We start from the raw sequence: 17,826 nt of genomic DNA, 5'->3' as shown, positions 1-17,826 counted from the left end.
CCACTTTTCACCTGTAAAAACGACGGCTTATCCTATCTATATCTATATCTTCTATACATATAATAAAATTGGAGTGTATGATTGTAATATTAAAATAACCGCTTTTGACTAAATGCGTATAAAAGGTACATATACCAAACAAACATATATATTTTTTTAATTTTTAATCACGGAACGGCTGTACGTATTTTGACGGGACTTTCACTAGCAGATAGCTGATGTAATAAAGAGTAACTTAGGCTAAAACAATAACTTTTTTGTTAAATTCAAACGCGCACGAAGTCGCGGGCACAATCAGATCTTTTAAATAATTGTATATATTATGTTTATACAAAAAAAAGTTAAACTACACTAAGTATTGAGCCCATCGTTCACAGGGTAATACCGGTTGTCCAAGGTCTTTTCACTTCCGGTATTTCAAATATATTGCATAAGATATTAACATGAAATCTTTACTGTGACTTATCTGTAAACGACCGAACGAATTTTCTATATAAAATTGAGAGACTTACAAATCTGACGATACGACGTTTTTATGTAAAATGTCTCTATTATTATTTTGGCAGCGTATACGGAATACATGATATACATGATAGTACCAGTGGTTTGAAAAGTAGGTTCTTCACATAATATCCGATGAAATAATAAGTTATTATATTTGACTGATTTCAATACATATATCGTGTAATTCTTTGCAAGTCATGGTTTTTAATTCCGCTTTTACTAATCATATATATCTATGTATGTCTTTGGTCTAGTGACTAGTCCATAAGGCAACAGATCCCGAGGCTTTTAATTCAGGGCGAGGCGAATAAAACTATAGTGGGTTTTCTTAGACCTTATCTTTGCCAACGGCGGAGAACATGTTCAATAAAAAGTATTTAATTAAATACCTATCTTGACCAAAAAATACGTAAATAATGAATGTTAGCAAATAGGAACAATATCAATTTGTGTGATATAGCTCGATATTGCAGCTGGAGTACCTACTCAAGGCAAGTAACAAACGCAATTTACGGGCGGCGGCCCCTTAGACTTGCAGTAAATAACTTTATCGGGTGCGCTGGATGCTATGTGGATAGGGCAAAGGCTATTTGGTTTGCACTTAGCCGAGCACGTCCTTCATTATCTACACATTGCCATTCCACATAATTACGTTACATAATATTACAGTGACTTTTATAGTAATTACTCGGATGTTATCTTTACAATATAGACAATATGTGATACGCAGAAGACATTGATGTGAGTTATAAAATTCTATTTTATTGAATGTCATAATATGCAAAATCACAGTTTTATTATTTTCTTGATTGATCGCAACATTGGGCGCAATTTTTTAACCGTTAAGAATTATTATCGACCAAATTTATTTTTGCAATATTTGATTGGCTCGTGATGACAAAACCATTTGATTATCGAACTCTTATAGATCGATACAAAAACGAGCGATCAAGCAAAACGGAAGTACCATGTGTACCATGACCACACCTTTCCAACTACACCATTGTGTAGTCCCTTTATTGTTATAGTTTTTTCTTATCGTATTATCTTCGCTTATTGTCACCAAGTGTGAACACATCCTTAGTCAGTAACGTGTAAATGAGGTAAATGTACCACGTTTACACGAAAATGTCAACGTTCATCTTAAAGTTCTCTTTTGTATTTCGTTAAAACCAGAACTATGTTATTTACGAGGATAACGTGCGAAAAACTCATTCTATGAATATATAACTCATCTATTATTGTAAATATTGCAATGATGACAAACATTTTTGTTAACGTTATAAAATTTAGCTAGGTTCCCGAAATTCAATTATATTTAATTTTTAACTAACAGTGACTAAATGATCGCAAATCAGAAATGCATACAGCGATTGTTTTATGAAACTTAAAGCGCCCATACTTTCTTCAATAAATTATAAACTACGCTATATATTTGTACATGAATAGCACTTCTTACTAAGTAGTTTGCCGTATGACATATTGCGTGCGTTAAAAATATTAAATCCATCAATGATTAGTTTTAGTTTCAAATAAAGAAAGACAATTTGGTATATTCATGCAAAATCCTGGTTATTATAATTACTGCTTATGTTGACACAATCTCGCAGTCTACGATTGAGAATGGCCATTGCACGTATTTTAGTTGGTTAGAATCCCACATAAACCATACCCACATATACCCGCCAGGATTCTGATATCTTCGTTCTGGTTTTCCTGCGAAAAAGAAATACCTTCACGCAAGTCCCCACATCAATTTTACAAAGTTGTAACTCAATTCATGGTCGATGCATGAAAGTAATAAAATAAAATTTTAAGTTCAATTAGATGTCTATAAATCTGTCTTAGTATTTTTTTTACTATAAGTATAGTAATTAGCTAAAACCACAGCTTCACCCACACACAGTACAGTTTTTACCGAAAATTCTTGTAAATCTGCCATCGTGCCAGTTTAAAAGTTTAGTTATTTTGTATTTAACATAGAGCATATTTTAATTACAGGTATATATAATCATATTATTTATGTATAATGGACCATTTAGTCAGCGCACGTGGGTAAAGCAAATGCCATTATTTCAGTTTAAAATCTTAATATTATTGAAATATTTTTACTCAGCTACCCTTTCTGATGGTGAAAGGTGATAGTGTTTCAGCGTATACCACATTATATATTATACTTTGTGAAAATTAAGCAAGCAGACGTTACGTCTCCTCTGTCAGCTTAAACACTACTCATATAGGAATATGAATATATATATTTTTTTTCACTGTATAATAACTACTGGGATGGTTTCCAGCCAAACGGACATGCACAAAACCCGACTACCGTTAAAAGCAGACCTATTCATAAATATTTACTACTCCCAATTTTACTATCCATTCATAACATTAATTAATTTACTAAAACGCCTCCTTAAATCAATATGTATGTATAGAAACGTACGTATATCGACCTTGTGATATTTATTTAATAATTTATTATAATAGATAATTATATTTATATGACTATCGTATCATTTACAATTACGCATGAGAATTTACGTCAGGGACTGCGGAATGTGTGAACTTTGTTTATTCATCTTTATTGAAATTATGGAAGAACTGAAAAGTGAAAACAACATTCGTCACCGTTATGTTCCATTGATGTCTTTGACGTAAAACAATTAAATTAAACATATTTTTTTTCGTCGCCATTCATTTATTTCATGTATGCCTAAAAATATGTTTGATTTCTTTCATCGGGGCTGTGTTCAAAATTTTCCAAAAAAACCTGTTTATAAAATTAATACGTTAGGAAGGAAGCTTGTATATATTTAATTTCGACTTCATTAGTTAGTAGTCGGTACATAAAGAGATTCTCAAAAAGACAGTTTTTCATCTAGACGGTATTTCATATCCGACGTCCACTTGAATGAATTGAAGTTACAATCTTGCTTCGTATGGGTAGAATAAGGATCTACATAAAACTTTTAAATTGTGACACAATATATAATTTACCCAAAACCTTAATTAATAACACACCTAAACCTTCCTTATTGATCACTTCGACCATGAATGATAAACGTATGAAAATCCGTTCAGTAGTTTTTATGAGTTATTGCGTTCTAACAGACCGACTGGAAAACACCGTCTAGGGGCTTTGTATATAATATATTTATAAGGTACCGAATTATTTACCCAAAAGCTACAAAGGCTACAAAATGTGACACAATTGTAGTTTTATAAATCAAACGCTGCGACGTAAGTTACGACGCGGCACAATTCAGCTAATATATGTATATGCGGTCTTTTTAATGTACATATAATAAAATCTTTACACGTGAGTTTTTTTTTTAATGTTTTTATTTTAAAATATATGTTAATTTCGCTAGTTCAGTATTGCAACTATGCAGTTTAATTTTATAATCCCACTCATTTATTACCGTGTCTGGCTTCACGAAGCCTGTTTTTAATGAATGATTTACGTTAATGCTCTTTGTTAAACTTATATATATATAAATATATATATATATATATATATATATATATATATATATATATATATATATAATCAGATTTTAATATAATACAAAAAACAGTATACAGGTATTTAAGAAAACACTAAAGCAACAGCGCTTTTATAAACGATTTATTCAGACAAGTACTTAAACTTATGCTATTTAGTGATTAAAATGATGTCATATTTTTTATATAATTCAATTTTTAATTTATGATACTAATTATTCATAGACAAATAGTTTTATTGTGGTAATTGAATAATTACGAATAATCATTAAATGTGACATGTCATAATTGTGATGAAACTAATTTTGAAATTTGTGTTTGTTTCAGGTTATTTATTATTTAAGGAATTCTGCGAACAAACGTCAGAAGAACCAGTGCCACAATTAAAATTTTACGAAGAGGTAAACAATATTACGATGGTGATATGCGTAATAAACGTTTAGCTAGAATAAATAATAACATTGCGTTTTGTTCGTCAGATAAAGTTATACGAAAAGCAGGAATGTGTGGAGGAAAGGCGAAGAATCGCGAGAGATATTTATGACAATTTTATAATGAAGGAACTATTAGCACATTCGCACGTAAGTTTATTTTTATTGAAAATAGGTTGAATTTATAAAGTTATTTATATTATTTTGTTGCTTATGACCTATGATTATTAAATAGATTATTCTTTAAGGGAAAGTTCCAATAGAAATAAAACATACTTCTATAAGGGTGGAGAGTGGAAAAATATACATTCGTCACTTGTTTCTCTAAGCGACTTTGACTCATCTAAACAGCGCACATATCGGCTTGCCACGCGCTAAAGGCTAACACCGACCCCAAAAACATCCAATAAGATATTGTAAATATCAAAATAACAACACTTTTTTATAATATTGTCCTTATAAATATATTAATCTATATATGTATATATTTTCTTAGTACTTATAAAAAAGTTTTTAGTATAAGTGAACAATGAACGAAATATTTTAAACTTTGACTTATTTTTTTCCTATAGTTTAGTTTTTTGAAAGTATGAAGAGATATTTTCACCGAATGCTATAAGACTTACACCATTTTATGTTGCATTTATCTGAATAGATTTGCCTTGTCTTGCTTTGTATAGCACTGACTTTAAAAACTACCTAATATCTGTTTTTAATATTAACATGCAGTCAAGATTTTGATATTGCGTATAGTTCTTTGTATTTTTTTTTGGTATTACGGATTTAACTGATTGTTTTCATAACAATCAGATTAAACGTTATATTTCAAAAAGTTTGAGTAATTACCAGTCATGCTTGTACTCATATATTCTCTCACTGAAAATTTTCGAAGTGCATTTTTTTTAATACTAAATCAAATGCAAACCGAAATTGGAAGATTGGGTGTTTCGAGTAAATTATATTTTACAGGTCTTCTGACTCACCCAGACTTCGCGAGAAATTCAAATTAAAAAGGACGTATTTCTATATAATTTGTTTACTCTGAACCTCAAAGCAATTCTTTGGTTGTATAATTCATACAGGACATTTTTTTTTTTCATAAAACTAATAAACGAATGTCCTTGTTGACTATTCCTACTAGAGAGTGACAGTTTCATTTAAATTTCGTTTGAAGCCAAAAAATAATCGATGTTTGCGTAAGAGTCGTATATTCGTTGATACAGGAATAAATGTTAAATGTAATTTTCTCCGTAAGGAAATTGGAACTTTCATTAGTATGTTTGGACCAAAAAAATAATCTACAACCACATTGATAAGCTACATCTCAAATATATATAACGTATAAACATATTGTAAAGTCTATTTTTGATATTATTACTGAAATAATGTAACAAACAAACGAATTTTTTAACTTTGTCATATTAGTAAGATAAAATAAAGCTGCTGCCGATTGATTCTACCGAAAAGAACTGTCCAAGGGTGTACTCTCTATGTTTCGTACATTTCTGGATCTGTGCGAACATATAAAGACCAGTACTTGCTTCTTTCTTGTCAGATTGGTTATGGTCATTGCTCCACTGTACGTAGCCTGAAGTAATATAGCTAAATAATCTTTACATCGTTTTCATACACATAGCTTCTGAAATGACCGCTTTCAAACATACAAAACAGTCCAGTGTTATAATATTAACATACGTCTTCCAAGAAGACGACAAGCTCGAAGTCCAGTGAAGATATGCTGATGTTTAGTAAAATAATAAAATAACGCCACAATTTATAAAAATAAAATGTAAAAAAAGGCACAGGCAACGTGGATGTAGTAAAATAAATAAAATAAAAATATTAACATACGAGAAGAAAAACATAACCAAAATGTCTACATTTCCACATTTAAAGAAGGAGGATTTTTGGTTAAGTGAAATGTTTGAGTAATCTTAAAATTGTCATTAGTGTTGCTACAGACGTATGTTTTCGTAAAGAGCACTGTTAAGTAGATACTCTTGGCAACGTGCCAGCCGTCTGCCACTTCGTAAGCCTTCAATCGCAATACGGGTACGTGTACGACGTCTTACTTATACATTAGTCGTAAACACTGTGTGTGTGTTCAATCCGTTTGAAAGTTCACTCATCTGAAATAATCTCGTGCAAACATCCGTTTAAAAAAAACATAAAAGTTTTCAATGAATGTCACGAGATTAAAGCTAGTTCGAATATTTTTAATGTATTATAGTATGTAGATTGTTTTTAATCGTCTTCAAAGATGCGTTTAATACTTTTGTAATAGAATACGATATTAAAACCGGCCAAGTGTGAGTCGGATTCGCGCACGAAGGGTTTCGCACCACTATGAAAACGACAAAAAAAACACATTTGTTGAATGGAAACCCCCTTAAATATTTATTTTATTCATTTTTTTTCGTATGTGTTATTATAGCGGCAACAGAAATACATTATCTGTCTATCACGGTTCATGAGAAATACCCTGGTGACATACAGACAGACGGACGGGCAGCGGAGTGTTTGTAATAGGGTCCTGTTTTACCATATATTTTATATATTACGAAGAGCTAATATTTCTTATTTATATTTACATAAGTATGCATAAATATTGGTAACAATAATAACTTACCGACCGAAAAACGATTTAAAGTCCTAACCGTAAACGAATATTTGGTTAAAACTTTAAGTGAAATTATAACTTTTATATGTAATAGGTTAAAGCTATTGTTAATTTTTTATCATTCTGTCTAATCTTTCTCGGCTTCAATATTAAATAAAAGACATAAATTTCTAATTGATATCAACAAATATAATCGTAGTGGTTATCTTAATCTACTACCGGTTTGAAATACGAATTCTAAATTGGGTTCTCTTTTAAATTAATCATTAGTTTCCGAGTTTACTCCATACATACAAACAAATAGATATTAATTACCTCTTTATAATATATAGTAGAACATTTGTCAAAATAATTTTGAAATGTAATTTATTTTGATTTTGATGTGATATTGTATCTACTGTTGGTTGTCTTATTTAAAATAAAAATAATATTACTTTCGATAATTATGTTTTTAATGGATGTCAAATTTATGAAAAGTAATTTAAAAAAAGTTATACTTATGCTTACTCCTCTACATCCATACATGTACAATATAAAAGTTTTTACGGATAAATCTTTATTAAAAAACAACGGTAAATCTATTATTTAGTTTAATGTTTTTTATGTAACTGAATCCAGTGCAGGCGAGATTCTTTTAAAAGTTAAGAACCTCTTTAGTGGGTAAATTGAAGATTTGAAACGACTTTTTTTCAATTGGACGGGAATTGTTTCCTTTTTCCAAGCGCTCGACGCTTTACTTATCTGTCTTAACAGTGACGTTCTCGGGGGAGAGAAAAGGTATAAATAATTGTCTTCGGTATACTGCCAAGTGAAGTGCTCTCAGTGAGACTAAATATATTTTATTGCAAAGACCTATTAATTTTGCTTTTGTGTTACAGATAAATGTTTGTGCCTATTTAGTTGATTTTAAAAAGTATATATAATCATATCAATATGATAGACCGAGGAATAATAGTTAGTTTTTTTTTGTCTTGAGCAATATAACAAATGCTCCACTAGCTGTTCTCCTTAAACTTCACAATAATTAGAGATTATCCAAAATATGTATATGGAATACAATATATATATATATATATATATATATGACTTGTACGTGTTCAGAAATAAAGTTTTGTATTGAATAATTTAGACGAAATCGAGGTTCGACCATTGTCGAATGCAAAGTGCATGTCTAGTCCGTGCATATTCACCTCCGCCCTTAGACTGTAAAACAATATATATGTCACCGTATAATTATAAATACCGTTAGATTATAATCTATCTCGTAAAATTGTAAGCTTTCGAAAGATTGTGAACCGAAACTTACTGCTTACAATTTAACGCATTACTTTACGTTAGATTATAATCTACCGAACCTAATTAATTTTTTTTAATATAACCCTACCGAAAGATTATAAACTATCGGACTTTCATAAGTTTTATTGTAAGTCGTATCACCGTTTACAATCTATCGACGGTTTACAAATTCGTGAGATAGATTATAATCCAACGGTATTTACAATTTTACGGTGATATATACATTATATCTTCGAGCACCCTAAATTCACTGAAAACCGGAATAAAGGTTGTTCTGTCGATAGTGTCTTTGCTCATTCATTCATTTAAACCGACAAACCGAAATAAAGAGTATTGATATTTGACAGTTGAGTGGGCCGCACATTCCTTAACGGGTTTGTCAAAGCCTTATTGCATGTTAAATATACCAAAAATTTAAAAAAAGATATATATTCTCACTCATAATATAAACCTTTTTTATTGTTTTAGGATTATTCTAAAGAATGCGTCGCGCATGTACAAAAATATCTAATGAAACACGAGGTACCACCGAATCTATTTGAGGTAAAATTATATTTATATATTTATTGATTTATTATTCTGTTCGATGTTACTAAAACTGCCCTTACATTTCAGCCCTATATTGAAGAAATATTCCAGCATTTAAGAGGAGAACCGTTTAAAAATTTCTTAGAAAGGTATCTAAGCGAAACGGTTGTATAAATATTGTTGCGATCAAGTATTTTTTCCTAATGTGGATTTTTTGTTTCAGTGATAAATATACGAGATTTTGCCAATGGAAGAATTTAGAATTGAATATTCAGTTGACAATGAACGATTTTAGCGTACATCGTATCATCGGTCGAGGAGGCTTCGGCGAAGTGAGTTCGTTTATTATTTTTTATATTCTATGCTGTATCACCGTAGAATTGTAAATATCGTTAGATTGTATTAGTCTAGTTAGACTTTACGCGAGATTGTAAACTGCCGAAATATTGTGAACGGTGATTTAACTCAATATGAAACGTCAAAAAATTCGATAGTTTTATGATATTTCGGTAAGGTTAGGTTAGAGTTTTTATAATTTAACTTTAGCTTGAGTGGATTATAATCTACCGAAAAGTAATGCCTTAAATTGTAAGCAATATGTTACAGTTCACAATCTTGCGAGATAGATTATAATCTAACAATATTTACAATTTTACAGTGACATATACATTTGATGTGTATATCAAATTAATGTTACTTACAAATTGTATATATGTTATGTTATCACGAGTTAATTTCGTGATTAAAAGTGATTACTTGATATTTTCTTATAAGAAATTACTAATGTTCCTATTTTCCTCCTCTTATAGACTTAAAGCTTGTCTTAGGAGTAGGGATGATAATAGTCCATGGGGTCAGGACCGATCCTGGGACTTTTATATCGCTAGGTGAATAGGTTTCAACCATATCGCTTCAAACTTTGTCTAATAAGTTAATTTCTATGAGATTACGTTACTTTACGCATTGTATATTTTGTAGAGTTCTAAAAGTAAAGCTTACTAATTCAGTAAAAACGTTTCTATTAACAGACGCTCTAAAAATGTAAATATAAACAGACACTAAACTATATATTTACATATAGATAATCCTCTTTGGTCTCCGAGAACAAACATCAACACGCTACTAAATAGTGTTTACAGTCGCGTGTTACGGCGAGACTACCTCGCCTGCTATGCGCTGGATTGTATTGATAACCAGTTATTGGCAGGTGGTATTGACATGTTCTCCGTCTGCGTCCTTTTTTTTTATAAAACCGATGTCCTTATCCAGTAAGCTCGGTATCTGTTTGACAAATTTCATTAAGATCGGTTAAGTTGAGATTCGCTAACAAGCAGCCATACAAGATACTTTTATATATTAGTATAGATTCATTGATATTGGTATAAGTAGATAAAGGACAGGAGCTATGAAATAATAAGTTCGTTTCAATAACAGTATTCTAGTTTCTATTATCTATTATGTTCTATTCCTTCAAATATCCTTCCAGTGGAAAGTAAAAGCCGATATTGTATTCGCGAATGCTATATGATCAACATCGCACCGCGAAATCGATAGTATCGTCGCGTAAGCATTTTTGTTGTTCTTAGGCATGGTTTTCGCACCATGTTTCAGAACAGAAATACTATATTCATATACTAAGTTTAAATAAAATGTTATTGAACTATTGAAATTAAAAAAATCTTGCTTTGATTACATTTGTATTGTCTCGAAACTATTATCAAGGTACAATCGCTCGGTTCGAGATTTTAAAATCGTTCGCGAATGTTATCGCGATATTAATAAAAAGATAAGTGTCGTAGCGACGGCGTTCTCGTGACAATGTATTTGTAAATGTAATAACGGCTTGATTATAATAGGTCCGATTTTGATCTAAACATTTTGACAAACAGTATGCTTGGTTATGACGTTTTCTAGAAGTGTGTGTATGGTCGTCAAACTCGCATTATTTGTTGACTCTTTTTGATTAATTTCATCACATGTTTAATGGAGACCTAATTCAGTTTTACTTTTTTCGAAACCTATATTACATATAAATGTATATACATCGTATATACATTAGTATAAACAAAGAGTCGGTGCCCTGGTTAGTTAGTCAAAAGAAAAAGTTATTAAGGACTATAAAAAGCAACATTTATTCTCTACTGAGGTTAGAATATGAGAAGAAAATATAGTTCATGGTGAGAGCTCATTAATATGCTACGTGTAACCGTGCCAGGGTAGCCCTAAAGAAAATCTATACGCTATCTCTAGGATTGCAATCAAATAGTAAAGAAAGTTACCTACTTTTCCTTCATGATTTTGCTACGTGTTCATTTAGCTTTCATATGTTTGAATAGATAAATTTGAATCCGTACATATTATGAAAATCTTAATATTAACTTGTGTATTAAAACTATAAACTTCAAACTAGGATGTTATTTTTAAGGTATTCAAAAAAAAATAACTCAAAGTCAATTCATAGTTCAATTTACTTACATCTACTCAGTAATAATGTTACGAAGGAAACCAAGTTCCTCTTTGTAAAAGAATAATCTGAAATATGATCCAAAATTTATTCTTGGTCTTATTGCGACTCGAAGTGTCTCTCTTTATGTATAAAGCTATTACGTTTTAAGGCTTCTTATTATATAATTCGCTAATATTTTCTATTGATAACAAAACATCTAATAAAAATCTCTCGTTGCCAGGTTTATGGTTGCCGGAAGGCGGACACGGGGAAGATGTACGCTATGAAATGTTTGGATAAGAAGCGTATCAAGATGAAGCAAGGCGAGACGCTCGCTCTCAACGAGCGAATCATGCTCTCTCTAGTCAGTACCGGGGTGAGTGCATTCTTTATTATTTTAAACGATAAAATGTATATAAAAAATTCTTAAAATTTAATATTTATATTACTCTATATAATATAATACAATCTATTTTTTACTAATGTTTTTTTTATTTCGGTCGCGCTTGCCAATATCGTGAATTAGTTAACTGCGCAGAAGAAATTATAATGCACAATAAGTATATGTCCAAACACTGGTGCACCGTGTACTTCCTCACTCATAATCCAAACAGACGGCAATCCGACACGAATGGAGAGATTAGGCGCAGGCTTTAGGTGCTTTTCAACACAATGATCCGTATCAATGCAAAAATCCAACTTCTAGTTATTAAAAAATTTGAACCAATAATCGGTTTGCAGCCATTAGGCTACCCGCTAAACAAACGCGGCAGTTTAGTTGAAATGCTAACATTGAAACCTATTAATTAAATAAAACTAGTTCCTTATAATTTTATTGAACGTTTTTTTTACCCGATAATTCTTTTAACCTTATTTAATATATTTTTAATTTTAATAGAGCAGTAAAAAAAATCGACTTTATTGTTTGACCAATCGTTATATGTATATATCCACACATATGCTTTTCGTATTTATTTTAAACTTTTATGTCAAATAAATAAATTTAATTTTCTTTATATATTTCCATAAATAGATACCGTTTTGAAAACAATATCATTAATCAGGGTATTATATAAATAAGTATAAAATTTTCTCGTAAATTACATTTTAAGAAAATACGAGCGCTTTTTTATTCGTCTTAATGTTTCCATCGCGTGGTTCGCGCCACGGAGATTTACATATTTAAAACAAAGGAATAGCATTACAATGCCGTACTCTCTGGAGTAAGAAACCAAGTAGTTTGCAATATTCTTTCTAAAGGGTTCTGATTAAATCGTTATTAAAAATTCTAGATTAAACGTCGTAAGTGGATCAACATGCAAGTAAATCAATAAATGTTTGTCATTTATGTGGTTAAGAGAAGTTGTAATAAAGTTATTTAAGTACGAATAAACGAATTTTTTATCGTGTTTTTTTATGAAAATATTCGGTACGGTTATTTATGTGATCCAATTTTATCGTCTTTATTTAGGGTCAGCTTCTTAAGGTTATGATTGTCAGTATATTTTATACATGTCTATATGGTGAAAGATGTAGATACGTGAAAACGTTTATATTTCATGTATCTGATCAATATATTTGTGGAACTCTGTGTCGCAATTAAAATAATTTGATGATTTTAGGAGTACAAACATATACTAAATATATAATGTAATATTATTTTGTCAGAATTATTTAAATTGTTCGTTAAACTTTCGACGTTATTTTGCGTTAAATATCAAAACTATTAACTTGATTTTGCTACGGAATTGTATCTTTGTTTAAAACTCGTTCTAGGAACACAGTTCCGTTGCGAACTCCAATGAAGTTTTGCTTTAACGAAAAATTTGTAGAGAGAAACACAATTTAATGATTTTATTTTAATCTGTAATTTTTACTCTTAAAGTATGTAATTGTATTCGAAAATATTGACTTTGATTTTTTTTAATCATACAAAAAAATAACAAACGTCTACCATTTCAGAGCACTTCTTGCGATGTGTAAGTAAATATGTCATTAGTGTGCACCATTCAGTAAAAACTAAAAATCCAATAGTTTTTACCTTATAAACGCTTATTAAATTCTGCTCGAATGCTATACTTCCTGTTTAGGTTTAATAAACGATATTGTTTGACCTTATATCTATAATCGTATGAGTGTTATCATGCGATGGTGGGTTTCCGTCCAATCGGACAATGAAAGTAACGAAATACAGAGTACATCTATGCACACATAAATATAATCCATTTGAATATAATCCTGCAGTTAACTGGTTGCAAATGGCCGCTATGGTCGAAATCGGTTTGATCATCGTCGTCATATGAATAATTAAAAATAAATAAATTTAAACGAGTTTGAACCGCATAATAATCTACTTTGATAACTTAACAGCTCAGTAGCCTTTTTCGAATATAATGTAATCACACTATCGCATGACTTTGTTTATACAATTAATTTAAAAATAGTGTTTATTATATCTATATAGATAATAGTATGTTAAATAAATATGTGTCTGTCCGTATTAAAGGCAAGAAAGAAAAAGAAGGCAGAAACATATTTACAGGTTCATGTGTTGTATGTTCATGACGCGTATCTTTGTTGGCGACAAGTCAACCATGTGTTTCCTCTCGGTACCTACATGAGGCTTTATCGCCGAGTTTTCGTTATTATTTAACTCGGATAAATTCAACGAGACTTTTCATTCGAAAAATATACAGTATATAGGCGTCTTTGTTAACGTACAGGCAAAATAAATGTTTGATTTTCGTTTTCGTATTTAAAATAAAATACTCTACGATTATTGATTTAATATTTCATCATGATGTTAATTGTATACATTGACAACCAGTTATCTCGATTTTGTACTGACACTCGAAATGAATGTATGTAGAGGAATAAACGTTATTCGAATATAACTGAAGTATTGTTCGAAGTGCTACGGAGACCGTTTTTATATATATAGTAAAGTTGGAAGCTCGTGTATTCAATGCATTCTTGTGCAGATTTGTTCGCACGAACCTTGAGCGTGGCTGTTCTAACCATGGTGACTCGACACTGACCTAAAACGAGCACTATTCAACCTAGAGACTTAATATTTGTTTTATCTTACCCTGATCAATTAAATATTTCACATTATATTCTTCCCACTGATTTCTGAATGTTCGCTGAGAAAATATACTTTTTAGTTATGAGCAAAAGTAATAAATCTTAATATAAACCTAGTCTATAGATGTTTGAAATTATCGTATCATTTAGCTCGACCACATTGTTTGTCTCCATGAATAAGAAACTTAATATCATACAAAATCAGGTCTAATAAGTTAAATGACGAAAAGTTTGTTTGTCTAGCAATTGTTCAATAAATATAATCCAACCATATGTCTGAATGGTCAATACATTACATTGGTGATTTGCGACGTTAAAACTTCGTGTTCGAAATACATTGATAATTTTAATGAACACGGATAAAAGTATCATAAACAATTCATGTTATAATAATACAGGTTTCGGTGAAAACAAATCTTATCTTCAAGTGGCTAAATGTTTCATAAACCGCACGTTGTTCTTTTTTTTATGACGACAACGATTTGATTGTTTATCTATATACTGCTTTGATTCATAGTAATATCTTCATAACGCTGTGTGTATACATGATATGTCATCGGGGACATAAACGATATCCGACCAATTGGACTGAAACGAATTGGCTCGCCCTCAATTTGTCGTAGTCCAAGCCGCTTCCGCTGCATTTTGTTTTACAATTCAAACCAATTGAATTTTTCATCTTTATTAATAGCTTAATTCTAAGCTTTCATTACGTTTGCTTTATTCTTTTATGAAATTTGAATATTCAGTTTGTTAAAATATTGATTGTACTTTTAATGTTTTTTTTTTAAAACAAATAATTTGAGACTGCACAATTAGTATATCATGGTTCCAATGATTAGAACACGTGTATTTTGCGAAAACAGAGTTAATAGTATACGGCTTCAATCCCATACATGTAAATTGTGTTGATCATTAATTTTTTCCTTGTCGCTGAAGGAAAACCTTGTGAGGAAATGTACATGTGTCGGGTAAAAATTTGCAATATGTGTATCCACCTAACCACATTGGACAGCGTCGTGTCAGAAGCTGTAACCGTTTCATCGAATGGAAAAGAGGTTTTAGCCAAGCAGTGGTACATTTAAAGTATTATGACTTATTAGGTTATCATTCGGTACGTACCTCATTGAAACTGTTTTCATACTAAAAAAAAAAGTTGTTCGGTCGGTTCTATAGTCTTAAACTTATAGATTTATTGTGGGATGTTTTTTACAAAACAGGAACACTAACGTTTACACTGTTTCGATCGTATCAATTGTATTTACAATAGATACGATGGAAACAGTGACCAAAAATGTTTAATCAATCACGAGAAAAAAGATAAACTGAATATAACATAAGTTATCGATTCCACAAAGTCAATAATACATCCTTCGTGGGGCCACGGTAACAAGATATTCTGCATAGTTTTGCACTTGTCACATAATTAGTATAATATTTACCGTTCGTGTGTCTGTTATAATTATTATAAAATACTAAGGTTAGTTTCGATAAATTTTACTTTTCAAACCGGTAGGTGTAAAATATCGTTTCAACAGGGCCTGCTCGTTTGGGCATTTTAATTTTAATAGAATATAAAGATATTAAAATCATAGAAATGTAATCAGTATTTCTTTAGATATTTGTCTTTAAAAACGAAAGGACAGACAATACCTTAAATGTTATTACATTGAGTGTCTACGTTGCTAAGAATGACTACACCAATAAATCTTCTGGAAAACATAGTCGACGCACTGTCGGTTTTGATACAGACTATATATTGTATGTTTAGAAATAAAATCGCTTCAAATACAAGAGACGGTAAATCTACAGAACTCAAGACATATCCATTCTCGTGACCTAAAAGCCTCTCCCTAGTCGGATAAGTCCGTCGGTCTCCAAAGTTTATAAAACGGGTACCGCCTCGACCTCTTAGTCTTAACTTATTACATTTACATGTTGGCTTAACTTATGATGTGAGTCTCTTTTTCTCTGACCTTATTTCGAAATGTATTCGACGTGGTAACTGTAGGGTTCATGTATACAATTTAGGATAAGGCTATTCAAAATCAAGCTCATATAAAAACTGTTGAATCATCATTTATTTCAGTATTAACATGAAAGCTATCATTGGTTTAAATGTAGGTTATTACGAGAACCTCCAAAAAACCACCAAAAAAGTAGATTTACTCTTATCCGCCAACAAACAAAGGCTCATGCCTTTGAATCCACGAATGCTAACTCCATGCTTTTTAATCATCCATATATTCTTTTATCGAGTAATAAACCTCATTTACCAATATTCCTTGAAATAATTTATTGTAATAACATTTATGTATGGTAAAACTGACAAATTTTATTTAATTTACTTGTTACCGTTTGGAATCCAAACGACCACTTGAATCATCGAGTACCGATCATTAAATAATCATTTTTACTTACTCGATAAACCGATAAATTACTGACTTCCTTCGTAATAAATGCATTAACATCACATTATAAACCGATTTAGGGGTAATTGCTTTGATATGCGGTTAATCTTTCAAATCAATTTCTACTCATATAATGCATCGATTCGAGATCGTTCACGCAAATAGATGTATTATTAGCTCGAACAGGAGTAGTTTTAATGCCTTCCAGTCCATTTGTCAGAACGACTAAGCTTATCTTTTATGAGCATTCGTCTGGTAGCAGGGCGCCGCCTCGTCTACTTGTGTCGTACACAGCACTAACAAGATCACGGCTATCTCAGCGCGACACGCCTTGTCTCGAAGATCAACTTGTTCTTCAATTACATTGACAACTTTAACGCATCGATCACGGTTCACATGTCCCAGATGTTATCTCTAACTCTTCTCTTGTCTTTGTTGGCGATGTCTCTGTTATTTGGAAAATTTTGAACGATCCAACTTTTCCGACTTAGTAAACTTATCAAATTGAACGAAAACTTTCTCCGACAACATATTTGTGTCTCGTTATGTATGTTTTTATTGATTGCATTTAAAATTTAGTCCAAATCGATGTTCATACGCATTTGCGATTATCGAAGCTCATCAATCAAAATAATCGCTCGGCGCTGCGAAGATAATGTTTGAAGTGGTCACAAAAACATAATTCGATTACCACATGTTCATGAAGTGGGATCGTTTGATAATTTTATTTGTTACCACGTAATTGGAAGTGGTTAAACTATTCGATTCACCCGGTCGTACTTGTCACGAGGCCGTCTCGTAAACAAAGGGAACGCATTCATCACAACGCTCGGTTAATATTTCCGCTTCTCGTAATACGCCGTCATAACGTTCCAGCAGTTTATTAGTTTTATGCTATTTCGCCTTTCGACCAGCCAATGCGTCAAACAATGTTTATTTACACTTCTCGAGAATTTAATACGAAGGCGAAAACCATCGAAATCGGTTTGAATTATTTTTTTA

General features: G+C 31.2%; 1 protein-coding gene across 2 annotated transcripts in view; it reads left to right on the top strand.

Annotated features, from left to right (window-relative positions):
• Positions 1-17,826, top strand: part of LOC125068181 (G protein-coupled receptor kinase 1) — a 34,640-nt gene that overhangs the window by 9,240 nt on the left and 7,574 nt on the right. For both annotated transcript variants that reach the window (XM_047677224.1, XM_047677223.1), the window contains exons 3-8: positions 4,336-4,409; positions 4,488-4,589; positions 8,824-8,898; positions 8,971-9,032; positions 9,107-9,215; positions 11,571-11,705. In XM_047677224.1, coding sequence (XP_047533180.1) covers positions 4,336-4,409; positions 4,488-4,589; positions 8,824-8,898; positions 8,971-9,032; positions 9,107-9,215; positions 11,571-11,705 — 557 coding nt within the window. The remainder of the gene's footprint in view (positions 1-4,335; positions 4,410-4,487; positions 4,590-8,823; positions 8,899-8,970; positions 9,033-9,106; positions 9,216-11,570; positions 11,706-17,826) is intronic.

The sequence above is a fragment of the Vanessa atalanta genome, chromosome 13, assembly GCF_905147765.1.
Source record: "Vanessa atalanta chromosome 13, ilVanAtal1.2, whole genome shotgun sequence".
Taxonomy (NCBI): domain Eukaryota; kingdom Metazoa; phylum Arthropoda; class Insecta; order Lepidoptera; family Nymphalidae; genus Vanessa; species Vanessa atalanta.
This window is presented reverse-complemented; position numbering and strand designations above follow the sequence as displayed.